The 19,543-nt window shown below is 48.7% G+C and overlaps 2 protein-coding genes across 2 annotated transcripts in view; one reads left to right on the top strand and one right to left on the bottom strand.

The window, feature by feature from the left end:
* Nucleotides 1-555, bottom strand: part of NCAPH2 (non-SMC condensin II complex subunit H2) — a 228,765-nt gene extending 228,210 nt beyond the window's left edge. Inside the window, exons 1-2 of the mRNA XM_075345425.1 lie at nt 427-555; nt 74-196 (exon numbers count right to left, since the gene is read on the bottom strand). Of these exons, the coding sequence (XP_075201540.1) occupies nt 74-181 (108 nt within the window). The 5' untranslated portion in view covers nt 182-196; nt 427-555. The remainder of the gene's footprint in view (nt 1-73; nt 197-426) is intronic.
* Nucleotides 556-2,994: 2,439 nt separating this feature from the next.
* The window catches only part of LMF2 (lipase maturation factor 2), a 73,668-nt gene continuing 57,119 nt past the window's right edge, over nt 2,995-19,543 (top strand). The window contains exons 1-3 of the mRNA XM_075345424.1: nt 2,995-3,170; nt 7,139-7,392; nt 9,171-9,199. Of these exons, the coding sequence (XP_075201539.1) occupies nt 3,077-3,170; nt 7,139-7,392; nt 9,171-9,199 (377 nt within the window). The 5' untranslated portion in view covers nt 2,995-3,076. The remainder of the gene's footprint in view (nt 3,171-7,138; nt 7,393-9,170; nt 9,200-19,543) is intronic.

Here is a 19,543-nt window from a genome sequence, read left to right as displayed (position 1 = left end):
GGGAGGGTCGCAGCTGGACCCTATGTATGGGCTTCATATACCCTAAGAGGAGGTCAGGATGACTGTGCTTTACCTCTTCCAAGTACTCGCCCAGCTGAGCGGCCACATCCACCTCCCAGTTCTTGGTCAGGTCCCTGATCGGCTGCAGCAGGTGGATGTACTTGGACTCCACGTCCTCCATCTTCTAGAATCGCCCCTAGAAAGAGTCCAGTACAGAGATTCACATTACTGCTCCTATACATGTGATGCAGTCATGAGAGAAATGGAGCAAGCAAGTGCCTATCAGATATGCAGTCTGTGGGTCTCTGGCATGTGGCACTACAACTGCCAGCATGCCATGTTGGGAAGTGCCCCCTTATTTCAGCCCCACAGTATACGCCACTGTATACGCTCCGCTGATCATTAGCCGTTGCGATCCAAACTCACCAGCACGGCCGCCTTTGTGTACAAAAACAACGGACAGTGGAAGCGGCTCTCTACCGACACGTAAACCGTCCCTCTTTACGCCACTTTCGGCTTCAGCACGCCATTTTTGTTTTTCGCGCCTAGCCCAGTACAGACACGCACTTCCGAACGCTTCGAATTCCACCTATCAGGCTAGCCGTACTTGGAGCAGAAAGATGGCGTCTAGATAACTTTGGGTGTAGGTACAGTAGCTGGCGCTTACGTCATGCACACGTGACACGGGCATTGCACCAATCAGGACAGGAGTATTAGGAGTACAATGGTGTCTGCAAATCGCTATGGGTGTAGATACAGAAGATTGAGTACGTCATGCTCACGTGACACGGGCATTACGCCAATCAGGACAGGAGTATTAGGAGTACAATGGTGTCTGCAAATCGCTATGGGTGTAGATACAGAAGATTGTGTACGTCATGCTCACGTGACACGGGCATTACGCCAATCAGGCCAGGAGTTTTGGGAGTACAAAGGTGGCTGCCAAATCGCTGTGGGTGTAGATACAGGAGATTGTTCTACGTCACGCTCACGTGACACAGGCTTTGCAAAGTGGGACTAGATATTCCATATCGCAGTAAAGTCTCAGAACAGGCTCCATAAATCCTATTGTCGTAATAAGAGTCTGCATCCGTGGCCGCTGTATTGTTATAATGCAGAACGACTCGTGAGCAACCATCTCACTAAATGCGGCTACCTGGGGATCGCTCAGTGGTGCTGGAGGTCTCAGGAGGTGGACCACTGCCAAAGGCAGGTCTCCAAACAGCAGAAAAAACATGCCCAAAACGTTAGAAAAAAAGCCACAGAAAAATGTAAAAAAAAATATATAAAAAGCTCGAATTCTATAATTACGTGGTGTTATTTTTCAACCTTTTTTAAAAAAAAAAAAACCTGAAAGAAAATAAATGAAGGAACCCAAGGCCTGTATTCACACTGCAGCTTTGTCGCAGATAGTTCTGTTAGGCTACTTTCACGCTTGCGTTGTTTGGCATCAGTCACAATGCGTTGTGTGACGGATGTTACTGATGCGTTGTACATAGTGTGATAATAAAGGCAACGGATTCCTGTGAAATAACGTTTTCCTTTTGTGATTTTTTTTTTTTTGTTTTCTATAGCCGGGAAAAGAGAGAGAGAGAGATTTTACACGATTTAGAACGTTCCGCTAGACATGCTGGGCACGCTCAGTAGAAGGTTCCGCTAGACATGCTGGGCACGCTCAGTAGAAGGTTCCGCTAGACATGCTGGGCACGCTCAGTAGAAGGTTCAGCTAGACATGCTGGGCACGCTCAGTAGAAGGTTCTGCTAGACATGCTGGGCACGCTCAGTAGAAGGTTCCGCTAGACATGCTGGGCACGCTCAGTAGAAGGTTCCGCTAGACATGCTGGGCACGCTCAGTAGAAGGTTCCGCTAGACATGCTGGGCACGCTCAGTAGAAGGTTCCGCTAGACATGCTGGGCACGCTCAGTAGAAGGTTCCGCTAGACATGCTGGGCACGCTCAGTAGAAGCTTCCGCTAGACATGCTGGGCACGCTCAGTAGAAGCTTCCGCTAGACATGCTGGGCACGCTCAGTAGAAGCTTCCGCTAGACATGCTGGGCACGCTCAGTAGAAGGTTCCGCTAGACATGCTGGGCACGCTCAGTAGAAGGTTCCGCTAGACATGCTGGGCACGCTCAGTAGAAGGTTCCGCTAGACATGCTGGGCACGCTCAGTAGAAGGTTCCGCTAGACATGCTGGGCACGCTCAGTAGAAGGTTCCGCTAGACATGCTGGGCACGCTCAGTAGAAGGTTCCGCTAGACATGCTGGGCACGCTCAGTAGAAGGTTCCGCTAGACATGCTGGGCACGCTCAGTAGAAGGTTCCGCTAGACATGCTGGGCACGCTCAGTAGAAGGTTCCGCTAGACATGCTGGGCACGCTCAGTAGAAGGTTCCGCTAGACATGCTGGGCACGCTCAGTAGAAGGTTCCGCTAGACATGCTGGGCACGCTCAGTAGAAGGTTCCGCTAGACATGCTGGGCACGCTCAGTAGAAGGTTCCGCTAGACATGCTGGGCACGCTCAGTAGAACGTTCCGCTAGACATGCTGGGCACGCTCAGTAGAACGTTCTGCTAGACATGCTGGGCACGCTCAGTAGAATGTCCCGAAATCCTGCACTGGAATCCGTCACCAGACGCAGGACGACGGATTCCAGCACCATAGATATTCATTATGCCTCTTAAGTATAAGCTGTTTTTTTTTTTTTTTTTTTTTGAGGGGGGGACACTGGCATTGAGTAGGCATTGTCTGAGTAGTGGACAAACCCTTTAAACAATAATGTCTCTTCCTGGAAACCCCAGACTCATGTCCCTGCAGGAAGAACACGAGCCTTGTGCCAGCTACAATCACTAGTGCCTACACTCCTCAGTAGAAGACTCGCGCCTGCGCACTAGACGAAATCACGACAATCCCCAAATTCTCTCTGAACTCGCCTATCAAGTCGCAGCAGCTTTTTGAACGTGTTTTTGTGAGACACGCATGCGCGTTAGATAGGGCGATTGTCAGGTCTTACTGCGCATCTGCAGACCGTCCACGTTGTGACTCATCCCAGACAGCTGCAGTTATCCGGTTTTACCGCCGACATGGGGGAACAACGGCATGTCCGGAATACGTTTCTATGGGGGCTGAGCGGAATTTACCTGTGTGCATTCCTCTCGCTGTATACGCAAGTACCAGGTAACGCATGTGTGTGATCAGCGCCAATAGTCTGGTGCAGGCTCTTTCTTTGGCCGGAGGGTGAGATCTGATGTACTCCTATGGCCAGACGTGTATCCCTAGGCACTGCTGCACGTGTGTATCCTCTATGCAGCTTGTGATTGACACTTGTGTATTAAATCCTCAGTATTTTCTCCCAGTCATTGATAGTACAGCGATCATCAGTAATATTATACAGCGCGTGATCATTATTTATGTAAATGTCAGCGATTAATATTCCTACAATTGAAAATTATGCTTCCTCCAGGTTAGAAGTTGTGGTTGGCACCGGCCGCCCATTACCTGTGCCAGAAGGGCCATGATATGTGACATTGAGGCCGCCCAGTACCAGGCCTTATTACTGAGTCAGCACTGGGGTCGGGATTCCAATAATATGGCGCGATGTGATGAAATCCATGACATTGGGCACTGGGCCCAGTATTAGGGTGGATGTTCATGTGCAACTTTCCTAGTGGAAAAACCAACTGTGGAAATATGCACCATGTGCTCCTATGGGTTACAATAGAATCTGGGACACGTCTATGCTAAATATGGCTTTTTATTTTTACAAATGTAAGTTTCGGACTCAGAATTTAATTTGTGGATTATAATCCAATGTGAGATTGTAAATCTGCAGCAAATATTCCCCGATTTTTGCATTGGTAATCCCATATGCGGACTTGGTGATGTGGATTTTGTGCCATGTTCTTACACTACTGAACCGACTCTTGTATAGTCCGGAGAGTAGTGTGTGACTCTGCAGATAGGTGCCAGACTGACGGGCATTAGTGATGAGCGGGCACTACCATGCTCAGTACTCGTAGCCAGCAGTTAATACTTGGCTGGGTGCGACTCAAGTTCCGAGTATAATGGAAGCCAATGGGGAACTCTTGGGGGAAATCCTCCAGAAAATGCCCCATTGACTTCCATTATATTCGGGTACTCGAGTTGCACTCATCCAAGAATCCAACTGCTCATTACGAGACCCAAGCATGGTAGTGCTCGCTCATCACTAATGCCCATTACACAGGGCAGGGTCTCAGCTGGGTCACTTACTTTTTCATCGTCTTGTATAGCCTTAACAAGCCCTTCCATTTTTATGGGTAGGTGGCCTGGTCAGCCGAGGCATCACACTGTTACATATAATTTGTGGTTGTCATTGTGTGCTTCAAACTAAATAATTAGTTCTCATTGTCGTTTTCATAGTCCATAGTTAAACATCCATATTGCTAATGTAATTCCCAGACTTTATATGATTCTCAGCACTGAGGATTTACCATGATCTGAGGTCTGACCAGCAGGACATGCTCGTGCTGTAGAGTTTCCAGTGAGAATCCATGAGAAATAAATTGTGACATGCCTTAAAGGAAACCTGTCACCAGATTTGGGGCCTATAAGCTGCGGCCACCACCAGCGGGCTCTTATATACAGCATTCCAGAATACTGTATATAAGAGCCCTGACCGCTGTGTAGAACAAAAATCACTTTATAATACTCACCTAAGGGGCGGTGCAGACTGGTCAGATGGGGGTCTCCGGTATCGGTGCCTCCTCTTTCGGCCATCTTTGTCCTCCTTCTTCTGAAGCCGGCGTGCATGACGTGTCCTATGTCCTACACACTCACTGACACTGGGGTCCTGCGCAGGTGCACTTTGATCTACCCTGAGCAGGGCAGATCAAAGCATTGTAGTGCACCTGCACGAGACCTCAATGTCTGCTCGTGTGTATGACGTAGGAGGCGTCGTGCACCCCGGTTTCAGAAGGAGGACAAAGATGGCCTAAAGATGAGGCCCCAGTAACGTAGAATAAAGACACCCATCCAACCAGTCTACACCGCCCCTTAGGTGAGTATTATAAAGGGATTTTTACATTCTTCCCCGCGGCCTGGGCTCTTATATACAGCATGTTAGAATACTGTATATAAGAGCCTACTGGTGGTGGCCGCAGCTTATAGTCACCAAATCTGGTGACAGGTTCCCTTTTAAAGGGAACCTATCAGATCCAATATGCACCCAGAACCACGAGCAGTTCTGGGTGCTTATTGCTAATCCCTGCCTAACTGTCCCTGTATCTAGTAGCATAGATAAAGAGATCTTTAGAAAAAGTATTTCTAAAGATCTTTTATCATATGCTAATGAGCGCAGGGACTAGTCCCCTGGGAGTTAGTTCCCCTGGCCAGTCGCCCCCATTAGCATGTTAGTACGTCCCTGTGGGCTGTGCTAACATGCTAATGAATACCCAACGTCGGAGGATGATCTCACTCACCTCTCCACTGCCAGACGCTGGATTGCAACTCAGTGTGCATGACCCAGGAGTTTCGGTCATGCGCACTATGAAGCCGGGTGTACGCGTCTCGTCTTCAAACTGAAGTAGTGCGCACTGAGTTGAAATCCACTAGTCCTTGCGCTTATTAGCATATCATAAAGGATGCTTAGAAATACTTTTTCTAAAGATCTCTTTATCTATGCTAGTGTATACAGGGACGATTAGTCAGAAATTAGCAATATGCACCCAGAACTGCTTGCGGTTTTTGCTTTGTAAGCTGAGGACAACATGCTATAAAAGTTAAGAGAAGGACCATTGCTTTTTGTTTTTTATCAGTGTGAAATTGTTTACGTAAACCAAAGGGTTTAGTACCCTGTGATTAACATTACAGGACTAGAAACTCACCTGCATGGCAGTCCCACACGCCCCCTGCTGTGATTGACACCTCACAGTCCATGCACAATCTCTATAGAGAGCCTGCTGTGTTCCTGAATCTAAATTCTTTGATTGTTTAAAAATGGCTGAAAACCGTAATCTGTGTGATACATCCTTGGATTCAGAATCTTCTTGCCTACATTATGCTGCTCTGAGATGAGGTATCAAAAACCTGCTGACACATTCTCTTTTAATGTGGAGGTATACAGAGTTCTAATGCTTGTACATCAGGCCTTAAAGGGGTTTTCCATATCAGAAAACCCCTGGCTACAGTTTGTTTAAAAAAAAAACCTAAAAAATAAAATGTTCTTTACATGCTTTTTGGCCCCTGCTCCCTGTTTCTGTTATTATATACAGCTCTGACATCACATCGACCACATTGCAACCGATCAACAGTTCTGCCGGTGTAGATGGCACAAGCCGCCGTGCTCACTGATTGGCTGCAGTGACGTCCACTCTGTAGACAATGACAGACATTGGGAGCAATGGCGGAGACTCTGCACTGGAACCAGGGAGGGAGAGAAGGCTACCTTACATTTTAAAGTCAGCTCCACCTACCAGTATCAGTAGGATTGCCAAGATCATTCAAGATGGCCTTTGGTAAGAAGGGGTCCGGTAATATGTATTTAGATGCTCAAGCCTGTTGGTTTCTGGAAAATCAGCTTCCACCACAGTGACTTTTTTGGCTTTCCATCTTGAATGTGTATGAAGGAGTCATGAGTGGTACCTGTGTGTGGCCACCTTCAGGCTTCATCAGACGTCTATTTTTCAGGTACTTGTTCTATGCGTGGTTTTCACGAATGGCACACACAGCCCTTATAATCTATGAAGCTGATAACTTGTCTCTATTTTTTTTTTTATTTAATTATTTTTTTTACAGACCATGAGTCTGCAAACCAAAATAATTTTTTTTAATCCGCATCATGGATGAAATTGACCCCTGCAACTCTATGGATCCATGAAAAACACTAAGAGTATAATGAATAGGAGAAGTTTTGTCATTCATTTCTTAAGTGAAAATCGCTGATGAAAGCCTGGTGATAAAACACTGATGACACTTGGACCATGGGTTTTTTTTGCGACTGGAACAAGTGACTGATGTCTGAATGAGGCCTTAGAAAGCTAGCCCCTGGAAACCTTTTTCTGATTACCCCACCATGTTATTCTGGCTAGTACACCGTATTTAGTGAGAATCTAGCAGACCCCAGTAGGAAGGAAACATCTCATGTGTCTTAATTGTTTTTCCTTTAGGGCTTTATGGACGTGAAGGAATCTTACCAGCCGGGAAGATGCTCCGATTCACTGGAAAAGAATTGTGGGAGCAGTTGAAGGACTCCCCCACATTGCTGTGGTTGGGCCCTCAGCTAGGACTGGACACAGAGCAGGGCATTGAATTAATCTGTATACTTGGGGCGCTCCTTTCTATGGGCGCTTTGCTTTTTAACTGCTTTCGTGACAGCTTGATTTTTTTCCTGCTCTGGATCCTCTACTTATCTCTCTATCAGGTAAGTGTGACCTGCTTGTCTCAGAAACTCAAGGAGTGGTTCTTCTGAGGAGAACATGAATGGAAATGTCCAATAAACCGTGCATGTTTTATTTTAGAAATGAAACTCTGAGGGACAAGGTGGGTGACACTGCTGTGACCAGTAAGGGAGTGGGGGGCACTATTGCTGTGGCTGCTGGGACTGGCGAGAGGGTGTAGAGAGACGCTGCTGTGACCAGTAAGGGAGTGGGGGGCACTATTGCTGTGGCTGCTGGGACTGGCGAGAGGGTGTAGAGAGACGCTGCTGTGACCAGTAAGGGAGTGGGGGGCACTATTGCTGTGGCTGCTGGGACTGGCGAGAGGGTGTAGAGAGACGCTGCTGTGACCAGTAAGGGAGTGGGGGGCACTATTGCTGTGGCTGCTGGGACTGGCGAGAGGGTGTAGAGAGACGCTGCTGTGACCAGTAAGGGAGTGGGGGGCACTATTGCTGTGGCTGCTGGGACTGGCGAGAGGGTGTAGAGAGACGCTGCTGTGACCAGTAAGGGAGTGGGGGGCACTATTGCTGTGGCTGCTGGGACTGGCGAGAGGGTGTAGAGAGACGCTGCTGTGACCAGTAAGGGAGTGGGGGGCACTATTGCTGTGGCTGCTGGGACTGGCGAGAGGGTGTAGAGAGACGCTGCTGTGACCAGTAAGGGAGTGGGGGGCACTATTGCTGTGGCTGCTGGGACTGGCGAGAGGGTGTAGAGAGACGCTGCTGTGACCAGTAAGGGAGTGGGGGGCACTATTGCTGTGGCTGCTGGGACTGGCGAGAGGGTGTAGAGAGACGCTGCTGTGACCAGTAAGGGAGTGGGGGGCACTATTGCTGTGGCTGCTGGGACTGGCGAGAGGGTGTAGAGAGACGCTGCTGTGACCAGTAAGGGAGTGGGGGGCACTATTGCTGTGGCTGCTGGGACTGGCGAGAGGGTGTAGAGAGACGCTGCTGTGACCAGTAAGGGAGTGGGGGGCACTATTGCTGTGGCTGCTGGGACTGGCGAGAGGGTGTAGAGAGACGCTGCTGTGACCAGTAAGGGAGTGGGGGGCACTATTGCTGTGGCTGCTGGGACTGGCGAGAGGTTGTAGAGAGACCCTGCTGTGACCAGTAAGGGAGTGGGGGGCACTATTGCTGTGGCTGCTGGGACTGGCGAGAGGTTGTAGAGAGACCCTGCTGTGACCAGTAAGGCAGTGGGGGGCACTATTGCTGTGGCTGCTGGGACTGGCGAGAGGTTGTAGAGAGACCCTGCTGTGACCAGTAAGGGAGTGGGGGGCACTATTGCTGTGGCTGCTGGGACTGGCGAGAGGGTGTAGAGAGACGCTGCTGTGATGGGAGAGGTCGAGGTGATCAGTAATGGAGAAATGGCCGGAAATTCTGTTATGGCTAGCGGGAGGAGATATGAGGTCACCATGCACGGGGTGCACAGACCTCCTGTCATTACTTTGTTGGATGGGGGTACACTGCTGTGACCCATGGTGAACACAGACAAAAGGGGCTCCTGTGCAAAAATAATATAAGGGCCCTTTACATTTCAAGAGCTCATCAAAAATGCACAGAAATAGGCCCCCTAACACCCCGGGCCCCTGTGCAGTTGCATAGGTTGCACCAATGATATGTGACTTTAAGGGAGCATTGGTGTAAATGGCAGATCTGTAGAACTGTCCTGTATCATATTTCTTCACGTATAGAAGCATTGTTGTCATAGCTTTTGTGATATGTTGTAACAAATATGGCTTGCTCATTAATATTGATTACTTTTGTTTCTGCAGGTTGGACAGGTGTTCCTTTATTTCCAATGGTAAGTATTCCTGTTCAGTTGGATACATAATCTACATGTAACTTATTCCAGTATCCATTGGAAATGGGTTCTGTCATATCTTATATGTGATACTTATGCAAAACACACAGTCCAAATTTACATAGATTGAAAAAAGACCTAGGTCCATCTAGTTCACCCTTCCTCCACCAGTTCTACATTTTGTCACCAAGTCATTTATAACCAACAATGTTTTGTGTACTGAGGAAATCATCCAGACATTTATTAAAAGCTGTTAAAGTATCTGCCATCACTACCTCTTGTGGTAGAGCTTTCCATGTTATAATGTCATATACAGTGCCTACAAGTAGTATTCAACCCCCTGCAGATTTAGCAGGTTTGATAAGATGCAAATAAGTTAGAGCCTGCAAACTTCAAACAAGAGCAGGATTTATTAACAGATGCATAAATCTTACAAACCAACAAGTTATGTTGCTCAGTTAAATTTTAATAAATTTTCAACATAAAAGTGTGCGTCAATTATTATTCAACCCCTAGGTTTAATATTTTGTGGAATAACCCTTGTTTGCAATTACAGCTAATAATCGTCTTTTATAAGACCTGATCAGGCCGGCACAGGTCTCTGGAGTTATCTTGGCCCACTCCTCCATGCAGATCTTCTCCAAGTTATCTAGGTTCTTTGGGTGTCTCATGTGGACTTTAATCTTGAGCTCCTTCCACAAGTTTTCAATTGGGTTAAGGTCAGGAGACTGACTAGGCCACTGCAACACCTTGATTTTTTCCCTCTTGAACCAGGCCTTGGTTTTCTTGGCTGTGTGCTTTGGGTCGTTGTCTTGTTGGAAGATGAAATGACGACCCATATTAAGATCCTTGATGGAGCAGCGGAGGTTCTTGGCCAAAATCTCCAGGTAGGCCGTGCTATCCATCTTCCCATGGATGCGGACCAGATGGCCAGGCCCCTTGGCTGAGAAACAGCCCCACAGCATGATGCTGCCACCACCATGCTTGACTGTAGGGATGGCATTCTTGGGGTCGTATGCAGTGCCGTCCAGTCTCCAAACGTCACGTGTGTGGTTGGCACGAAAGATCTCGATCTTGGTCTCATCAGACGAGAGAACCTTGAAGTCTGTCTCAGAGTCCTCCAAGTGATCATGAGCAAACTGTAGACGAGCTTTGACATGACGCTTTGAAAGTAAAGGTACCTTACGGGCTCGTCTGGAACGGAGACCATTGCGGTGGAGTACGTTACTTATGGTATTGACTGAAACCAATGTCCCCACTGCCATGAGATCTTCCCGGAGCTCCTTCCTTGTTGTCCTTGGGTTAGCCTTGACTCTTCGGACAAGCCTGGCCTCGGCACGGATGGAAACTTTCAAAGGCTGTCCAGGCCATGGAAGGCTAACAGTAGTTCCATAAGCCTTCCACTTCCGGATGATGCTCCCAACAGTGGAGACAGGTAGGGCCAACTCCTTGGAAAGGGTTTTGTACCCCTTGCCAGCCTTGTGACCCTCCACGATCTTGTCTCTGATGGCCTTGGAATGCTCCTTTGTCTTTCCCATGTTGACCAAGTATGAGTGCTGTTCACAAGTTTGGGGAGGGTCTCAATTCGTCAGAAAAGGCTGGAAAAAGAGATAATTAATCCAAACATGTGAAGCTCATTGTTCTTTGTGCCTGAAATACTTCTTAATACTTTAGGGGAGCCAAATAGAATTCTTGTGGTTTGAGGGGTTGAATAATAAATGACCCTCTGAATAAACTTTTCACAATTTAAAAAAAAAATATAAAAAGAAATAACATTCTTTTTCTTTTTCGCTCCTAATTGGGAGACCCAGACAGTGGGTGTATAGCTACTGCCCTCTGGAGGCCGCACAAAGAACTACACTTAAAAGTGTAAGGCCCCTCCCCTTCTGGCTATACACCCTCCCGTAGGAGTACAGATTCCTCAGTTTTAGCTTTGTGCGCAAGGAGGTCAGACACGCACGCATAGCTCCATTGTTTTTAGTCAGCAGCAGCTGCTGACTATGTCGGATGGAAGAAAAGAGGGCCCATACAGGGCTCCCAGCATGCTCCCTTCTCACCCCACTGTATGTCGGAGGTGTTTGTAAGGTTGAGGTACCCATTGCGGGTACGGCGGCAGGAGCCCACATGCTGATTCCTTCCCCATCCCTTTTTACAGGGCTCTGGGTGAAGTGGGATTTACTGGTCTCCAGGCACTGAGACCGTGCTCCATCTACAGCCCCTGGAGAAGATGCTGGATGGAGCGGAGTACATCAGGGACATGGCCCTGCTTCCTCAAGGTACTCTGTGTCCCCGTGCATTTGGCGCTCACACCGCAGCATGCTGGGTGTTGTAGTGCGCCGGGGGACATCAGCGCTACGGCGCTTGTGCCATGGCCTCATTCAGCTTCGCTGAAGCAGGCACACTTCTAGGAATCGGTCGCGCCGGCCGCTGGGACTGCGGCGCGGCTGGCACTTGTGGTGCGCCGGGGACTTCAGCGCGGCCCGCGCTTTTACGGCGGCCGCGCTGATAACTCGAGTCCCCGGCTTTTGCGGCCTGCTTCCGTTCGTTCCCGCCCCCGGACCTGCCAGTCAGGAGAGGGGCGGGACGCTGGCCACGTCTAGGAATCGGTCATGCCGGCCGCTGGGACTGCGGCGCAGCTGGCACTTGTGGTGCGCCGGGGACTTCAGCGCGGCCCGCGCTTTTACGGCGGCCGCGCTGATAACTCGAGTCCCCGGCTTTTGCGGCCTGCTTCCGTTCGTTCCCGCCCCCAGACCTGCCAGTCAGGAGAGGGGCGGGACGCTGGCCAGTGCATCAGCGCTGAGGGCTGGAGTCGTTTTTACATACTCCAGCCCTCACAATCGGCACAGAGGGGACACTGTTTCCCGCACTTTTGTTTGGGAACTCCCACGGACCGCCCCTCTCCACAGACGCCGGCAGCCATTCCTGCTGACACGCTGAGCTGCAGAGGGGAGCCGGGGAGACCCAGACAAGGAATTCTGCGCCTCTTACCCGCTATTCAGCGGGCGGTAAGCAGCCCCCAGGGCTCACCCCCTCTTGTGCCAGTAGTATTCTTAGTATTTTGTTTCTACAAATACTTTGTATTGCATAGCGCTGGTCGCCCTTTGGCTATAGACTCTCTCACATTGCAGAGAGCCAGCAGCATGTCGTCCGTAAAACGCAAGGGTGCCAAGGCACAGACATTATATGCTTCCTGCACCGCATGTGGGACTTTTCTACCGGCAGGCTCCACGGACCCCCATTGTGTGCAGTGCTCGGCCCCTGCGGCGCTTGCACAGTCGGGACCTCTGCTGGACGTGACCCAGGGTGTACCACCTGTGAATGCTGTCCAGGTGACAGGAACTGAGTTTGCAGCTTTTGCTGACAGAATGTCTCTCACTATGTCACAAATTCTTGACACATTGCGAGCTAGGCCTGTACTTCAGGCCACGGACACTGTGCAATCATTGCCCCCTGGTCCCCCTCAGCTCCAAGCTCCGGGACGGGCATATACACCTCAGGGTGAAGACTCTGACTCGGACGATGGCCCCGGGCAGCCTAAGCGGGCTCGCTATGACGGGCCTTCACATTCATCTCAATGGTCAGGATCCCAGCGAGATGAATCTATGGGTGATGAGGCGGACGTAACTGATCAGGATTCTGATCCTGGGACCGCTCTCAATCTAGATACACCAGATGGTGACGCCATAGTTAATGATCTTATATTTAACATCAATAAGATGTTAAATATTTCCCCACCAGCTCCTCTTGTGGAGGAGTCAGCTTCGCAGCACGAGAGAATCCATTTCAGATACCCTAAGCGTACTTTAAGCACTTTTCTGGACCACGCTGACTTTAGAGACGCAATCCAGAAACCCCACGCTTATCCTGAAAGGCGTTTTCCTAAACGGCTTAAAGATACACGCTATCCTTTTCCCCCTGAGGTGGTCAAGGGTTGGACCCAGTGTCCAAAAGTGGATCCTCCAATTTCCAGGCTTGCAGCTAGATCCTTGGTTGCAGTTGAAGATGGAGCGGCACTTAAAGATGCCACTGACAGGCAGATGGAGCTCTGGCTGAAATCCATCTATGAAGCGATTGGAGCGTCATTAGCGCCTTCTTTTGCAGCCGTATGGGCACTCCAAGCTATCTCAGCCGGGCTTGCGCGAGTTGACTCCGTCACACGTGCATTTGCCCCGCAGGTAGCACCATTGACCTCGCAAATGGCGGCATTCGCGTCGTACGCGATTAATGCTGTTCTTGACGCTACAAGCCGCACGGCAGTGGCGTCAGCCAACTCCGTTGTTTTGCGTAGGGCCCTGTGGTTGAGACATTGGAAAGCAGATTCTCATTCCAAGAAGTGCTTAACCAATTTGCCTTTTTCTCGTGACCGATTGTTTGGAGAGCGTTTGGATGAAATCATCAAACACTCCAAGGGTAAGGACTCATCCTTACCGCAACACAGACAAAACAGACCCCAACAGAGGAAGGGTCAGTCTGGTTATCGGTCCTTTCGAGGACCGGGCAGGTCCCAATTCGCCTCGTCAAAAAAGACTCAAAAAGACCAGAGACGCTCAGATTCTTGGAGGTCTCAGTCACGCCCAAAAAGGACAGCCGGAGGAACCGTTGCCAAGACGGCGTCCTCCTGACTTGCGGTCTCCGATTCCACACCCGCGGTCGGTGGGAGGCTTTCCCACTTTGGCGACATCTGGCTGTCACACGTCAAAGACCGTTGGGTGAGGGATATTCTGTCTCACGGGTACAGGATAGAGTTCAGTTCTCGTCCGCCAACTCGTTTCTTCAGAACTTCTCCACCACCAGACCGAGCCGATGCTCTGTTGCAGGCGGTGGCCGCTCTAAAGGCGGAAGGAGTGGTGACCTCCGTCCCTCTTCAGGAACAAGGTCACGGTTTTTACTCCAATCTGTTTGTGGTCCCAAAAAAGGACGGATCGTATCGGCCCGTCCTGGATCTAAAGTTGCTCAACAGACACGTAAAAGTCAGGAGGTTCCGGATGGAATCCCTACGCTCCGTCATAGCCTCAATGTCTCAAGGAGATTTTCTAGCATCAATAGATATCAAAGATGCGTATCTCCACGTGCCGATCGCACCAGAGCATCAGCGTTTCCTACGCTTCGTCATACACGACGAACACCTGCAGTTCGTAGCGTTACCTTTCGGTCTGGCAACAGCCCCCCGGGTCTTCACCAAGGTCATGGCAGCAGTAGTAGCTGTTCTGCACTCGCAGGGTCACTCGGTCATCCCGTATCTAGACGACCTGCTTATAAAGGCACCCTCTCAAGAGGCATGCCAACACAGTCTGAAGGTGGCACTAGACACTCTCCAGAGTTTCGGGTGGATTATCAACTTTCCAAAGTCTCATCTAACCCCGACCCAATCTCTGACTTATCTTGGCATGGAGTTTCATACTCTCTCAGCGATAGTGAAGCTTCCACTGGACAAGCAGTGCTCGCTACGGACTGGAGTGCAATCTCTCCTTCAGAGCCAGTCGCACTCACTGAGGCGCCTCATGCATTTCCTAGGAAAGATGGTAGCAGCAATGGAGGCAGTCCCGTTCGCGCAGTTTCATCTGCGCCCTCTACAATGGGACATTCTACGCCAATGGGACGGGAAATCGACGTCCCTCGACAGGACTGTCTCCCTCTCTCAGACTGCCAAGGACTCTCTGCGTTGGTGGCTTCTCCCCACCTCATTGTCACAGGGAAAGTCGTTTCCCCCGTCCTGGGCAGTGGTCACGACGGATGCGAGCCTATCAGGGTGGGGAGCGGTGTATCTCCACCACAGGGCTCAGGGGATGTGGACTCTGGAAGAGTCCACCCTGCAGATCAATGTTCTGGAAATCAGAGCAATCTATCTTGCCCTGCGAGCCTTCCAACAATGGCTGGAAGGCAAGCAGATTCGGATTCAGTCGGACAATTCCACGGCGGTGGCGTACATCAACCACCAAGGGGGAACACGCAGTCGCCAAGCTTTTCAAGAAGTCCAACGGATTTTGACGTGGGTGGAAAGCAGAGCGTCCACCATATCCGCAGTTCACATCCCAGGCGTGGAAAACTGGGAAGCAGACTTTCTCAGTCGCCAGGGCATGGACGCAGGAGAATGGTCCCTTCACCCGGACGTGTTTCAGCAGATCTGTTGCCGCTGGGGGACGCCGGACGTCGATCTGATGGCGTCACGGCACAACAACAAGGTCCCAGTTTTCATGGCACGGTCTCACGATCACCGAGCACTGGCGGCAGACGCCTTGGTTCAGGATTGGTCGCAATTCCGACTCCCCTATGTGTTCCCACCTCTAGCATTGTTACCCAGAGTTCTCCGGAAAATCAGGTCCGACTGCCATCGAGCCATACTCGTCGCTTCAGATTGGCCAAGAAGGTCGTGGTACCCGGATCTGTGGCATCTCACGGTAGGCCAACCGTGGACACTACCAGACCGTCCAGATTTGCTGTCTCAAGGGCCGTTTTTCCATCTGAATTCTGCGGCCCTGAACCTGACTGTGTGGCCATTGAGTCCTGGATCCTAGCGGCCTCAGGTTTATCTCATGAAGTTGTTGCCACAATGAGACAGGCTAGAAAACCATCCTCAGCTAAGATCTATCACAGAACGTGGAAGATATTCTTAGCGTGGTGCTTGGCTCAAGGGTTTTCTCCCTGGCCATTTGCATTGCCAATTTTTCTTTCCTTCCTGCAGTCTGGGTTGGAAAAAGGTTTGTCGCTTAGCTCTCTTAAGGGTCAAGTCTCCGCGCTATCCGTATTCTTTCAGAAGCGCTTGGCACAGCTTTCTAAAGTACGCACGTTTCTCCAAGGAGTTTGTCATATCGTTCCTCCTTACAGACGGCCATTGGAACCCTGGGATCTGAACAAGGTTCTCATTGCTCTCCAGAAGCCGCCTTTCGAGCCTTTGAAAGAGGTTCCCCTTTCTCGGCTTTCACAAAAGGTAGTTTTTCTTGTGGCGGTCACGTCTCTTCGAAGAGTGTCCGAGCTAGCGGCGTTATCTTGCAAATCTCCCTTCCTGGTGTTTCACCAAGACAAGGTAGTACTGCGTCCAATTCCAGAGTTTTCTCCCAAGGTGGTTTCTTCCTTTCATCTCAATCAGGATATCACTTTACCATCTTTGTGTCCGCATCCAGTTCACCAATTTGAAAAGGGTTTACATCTGTTGGACCTGGTGAGAGCACTCAGGATTTACATTTCTCGCACGGCGGCTCTACGCCGTTCTGATGCGCTCTTTGTCCTAGTCGCTGGTCAGCATAAGGGATCGCAAGCTTCCAAATCCACCCTGGCGCGGTGGATCAAGGAACCAATTCTTCACACATACCGTTCTGCTGGGCTTCCGATTCCATCTGGACTGAAGGCCCATTCTACCAGAGCCGTGGGTGCGTCCTGGGCATTGCGGCATCAGGCTACGGCTCAGCAAGTGTGCCAAGCGGCTACCTGGTCGAGTCTGCACACGTTTACCAAACACTATCAAGTGCATACCTACGCTTCGGCAGATGCCAGCCTAGGTAGACAGGTCCTTCAGGCGGCGGTGGCCCACCTGTAGGAAGAGGCTGTCTGACAGCCCGTTCATGTGGTATCTTTTTACCCACCCAGGGACTGCTTTTGGACGTCCCACTGTCTGGGTCTCCCAATTAGGAGCGAAAAAGAAGAAGGGAATTTTGTTTACTTACCGTAAATTCCTTTTCTTCTAGCTCCAATTGGGAGACCCAGCACCCGCCCTATTTGTTCTTAGGGTTTCGTTTTTCGGGTGCACATGTTGTTCATGTTGTTTCTTAAGTTCTCCGATCGTGTTATCGGATTGAATTTGTTTTTGAAACTGTTATTGGCTTTCCTCCTTCTTGCTTTGGTACTAAAACTGAGGAATCTGTACTCCTACGGGAGGGTGTATAGCCAGAAGGGGAGGGGCCTTACACTTTTAAGTGTAGTTCTTTGTGCGGCCTCCAGAGGGCAGTAGCTATACACCCACTGTCTGGGTCTCCCAATTGGAGCTAGAAGAAAAGGAATTTACGGTAAGTAAACAAAATTCCCTTCTTTGCTGCAGTGCATTTCACACTTCCAGGCTGATCTACAGTCCAAATGTCACAATGCCAAGTTAATTCCGAATGTGTAAACCTGCTAAATCTGCAGGGGGTTGAATACTACTTGTAGGCACTGTACATAATGTTTGCATACACCACCCATTAAAAAATGGGTTCATTAATGATAATATAGACTCAGTAAGAATAAAAATCTTGCACTCACGCTGCAGTTTGTGCATAAAGCGCACAGCTACACTGTCCATATACCTGACACACAACACGCTGCCACCACTCACCAAGCAAATGGGGTGATGAGTCCCTATTATTATAATACACACAGTCTAACCAAACATGCTAAGAATAGTTAGGCCTCAGCCACACGGCATGAGAATCGGTGCGAGTGGAGTGTGATAAAAAATAGCATTCCACTCGGACCAATTCTAGCCTGTGTGTCAGCACACATGAGCAATTATTTTCTCAGCCCTAATCGGACCGAGAAAACAATCGCAGCATGCTGCCACTGTAATGCGTAACTCTTTCTCTCGCACCCATTCAAGTGTATGGGGCGAGAGAAAAATTGCACTGCACTCGCAGTACACCGGTGTACCGCAAGTGCAGGGCGAGAATGGCAATAGCCGGCAACGGAGGAGAGAGGGAGATAAATCCCTCCATCCCCTCCTCAGCACTGGCCCGCCCCTCCTCAGTTCCGGCCCGCCCCCCCGCAGCTGAGGTCCGCTCGCACGGTCGGACCTCAGTCGCAGGAACACTTGCATGACACTTGGCTCTGCTGTACTGCCAACGTGAGCCGACTGTCATGCGAGGGGATCGCAGTAATCCCCATGTGGCCCCGGCCTAACAGTCCTGATTCAGCAAGATTGGCAATTTTTATCACAGTCTTGATGTCAGGAGTGTCTGACAAGTGACATGCACCTCCGTGTGCCGTGCAGCAAATCTTATTCCAGTCAGTGACTGGAATAAGATTTCTGGCATTAAAACGCTTCAGCTCGTCGTGAATGGGATAAGATTTGGTGTTGCACCCATGTTCCGTCCCAGCTCTGACCATTTGAGCGAAAATAGTGTAAAAACTCAATAGCACCTTTTTTCTGCAAGTCCCAGTTGCACAAAAATGTTTGCAACTATTCTAAGCTTTTTATGCCGTTTTTTTGGGTGTAAAACCTGTGATGATTTGGGTTCTTTAGAGCAACAAAGACCAAATGTATTAAAGTTTAAGAGCCTGGTTTATTATTGCATTTGCTCTTTAATTTTTTGTCATTTTTCGTATGGTTTCATTTGCACATAACTCATATATATATATATATATATCTATCTATCTATCTATCTAGATCTAGATATATCTATATATATCTATATATATCTATATATATCTATATATATCTATATATATATAATTTGTGTGTATATAGAGATATATATTTCCATGTTTTGTGGTTTTTTGTTTTTTTTTGTTTTTTTGTGGGTGGGGTTTTCAGATGTTTTTGGCTGGTCCACAAAAACGTAAGTTGCAAAATGTAGCATAAATGCCCTGCACTCCTCATCTGTAGGGATGTACTCCAGTTATTCTGGTGCAGATGGTACAATATTTCTGCAAAACGTGCAGATCTTTCTGCAAAATTCATGACCTGCTTACTTCATATTGAAGACTTTGGCAGAACAAATGTCAATAAATACCATAACACAAAAAAGAAAAGTGACTGAAAAAATCAAATGGGAATAATAAATCTGAAAACCTGTAATATAAAAAATGAAGCGTTTACAAGAAAATACTATAAAAAAATAAGTTTACATGTAAAGAATTTATAAAATTAGAGAGAAATAACAGAAACTAACTAAACGTTTTTAGTCTATAGATAATTTGTTTCCTTGAGAGTAGGAGAACACATTCAGACTTGGCCAAACCCCACAATGTGAACACCTCTCAATTCTTCAAATTATCTTTTTACATCTCCCCCAGTCCTGTAAGGAAATTTCAGGTGTGTGACTGGACAGTGTGTTAATAAGGGGGCTCATATAATGAATATTTAATAGTTAATCTTCTTGTAAATCCCCCCATTTTAAGAGAGTCCAATGTCCATGTGCTCATGTTTTGAAGCCTGTGCCAATAAAGTTTAAAGAGGTTGTCCACTACTTTAAAGGAAAGGTGTCGTCAAAAAAAATTTTTTTTTCAATAACTGAAAAAATATAATGTGTTTTTAATGTTTTGTTTAAATAAAATGTTGTTTTTAATTGAGAAAAATATAAAAAAAAATGTAAAGTTTGATCTATTCCACTGTTAAACACTAGGGGGAGCAGCTGCTGAAGTCCTGCTGTAGAGCTA

The sequence above is a fragment of the Anomaloglossus baeobatrachus genome, chromosome 4 (assembly GCF_048569485.1).
Source record: "Anomaloglossus baeobatrachus isolate aAnoBae1 chromosome 4, aAnoBae1.hap1, whole genome shotgun sequence".
Taxonomy (NCBI): Eukaryota; Metazoa; Chordata; class Amphibia; order Anura; family Aromobatidae; genus Anomaloglossus; species Anomaloglossus baeobatrachus.
The sequence above is the reverse complement of the archived record's forward strand: the minus strand, read 5'-3'. Positions and strand labels throughout refer to the sequence as shown.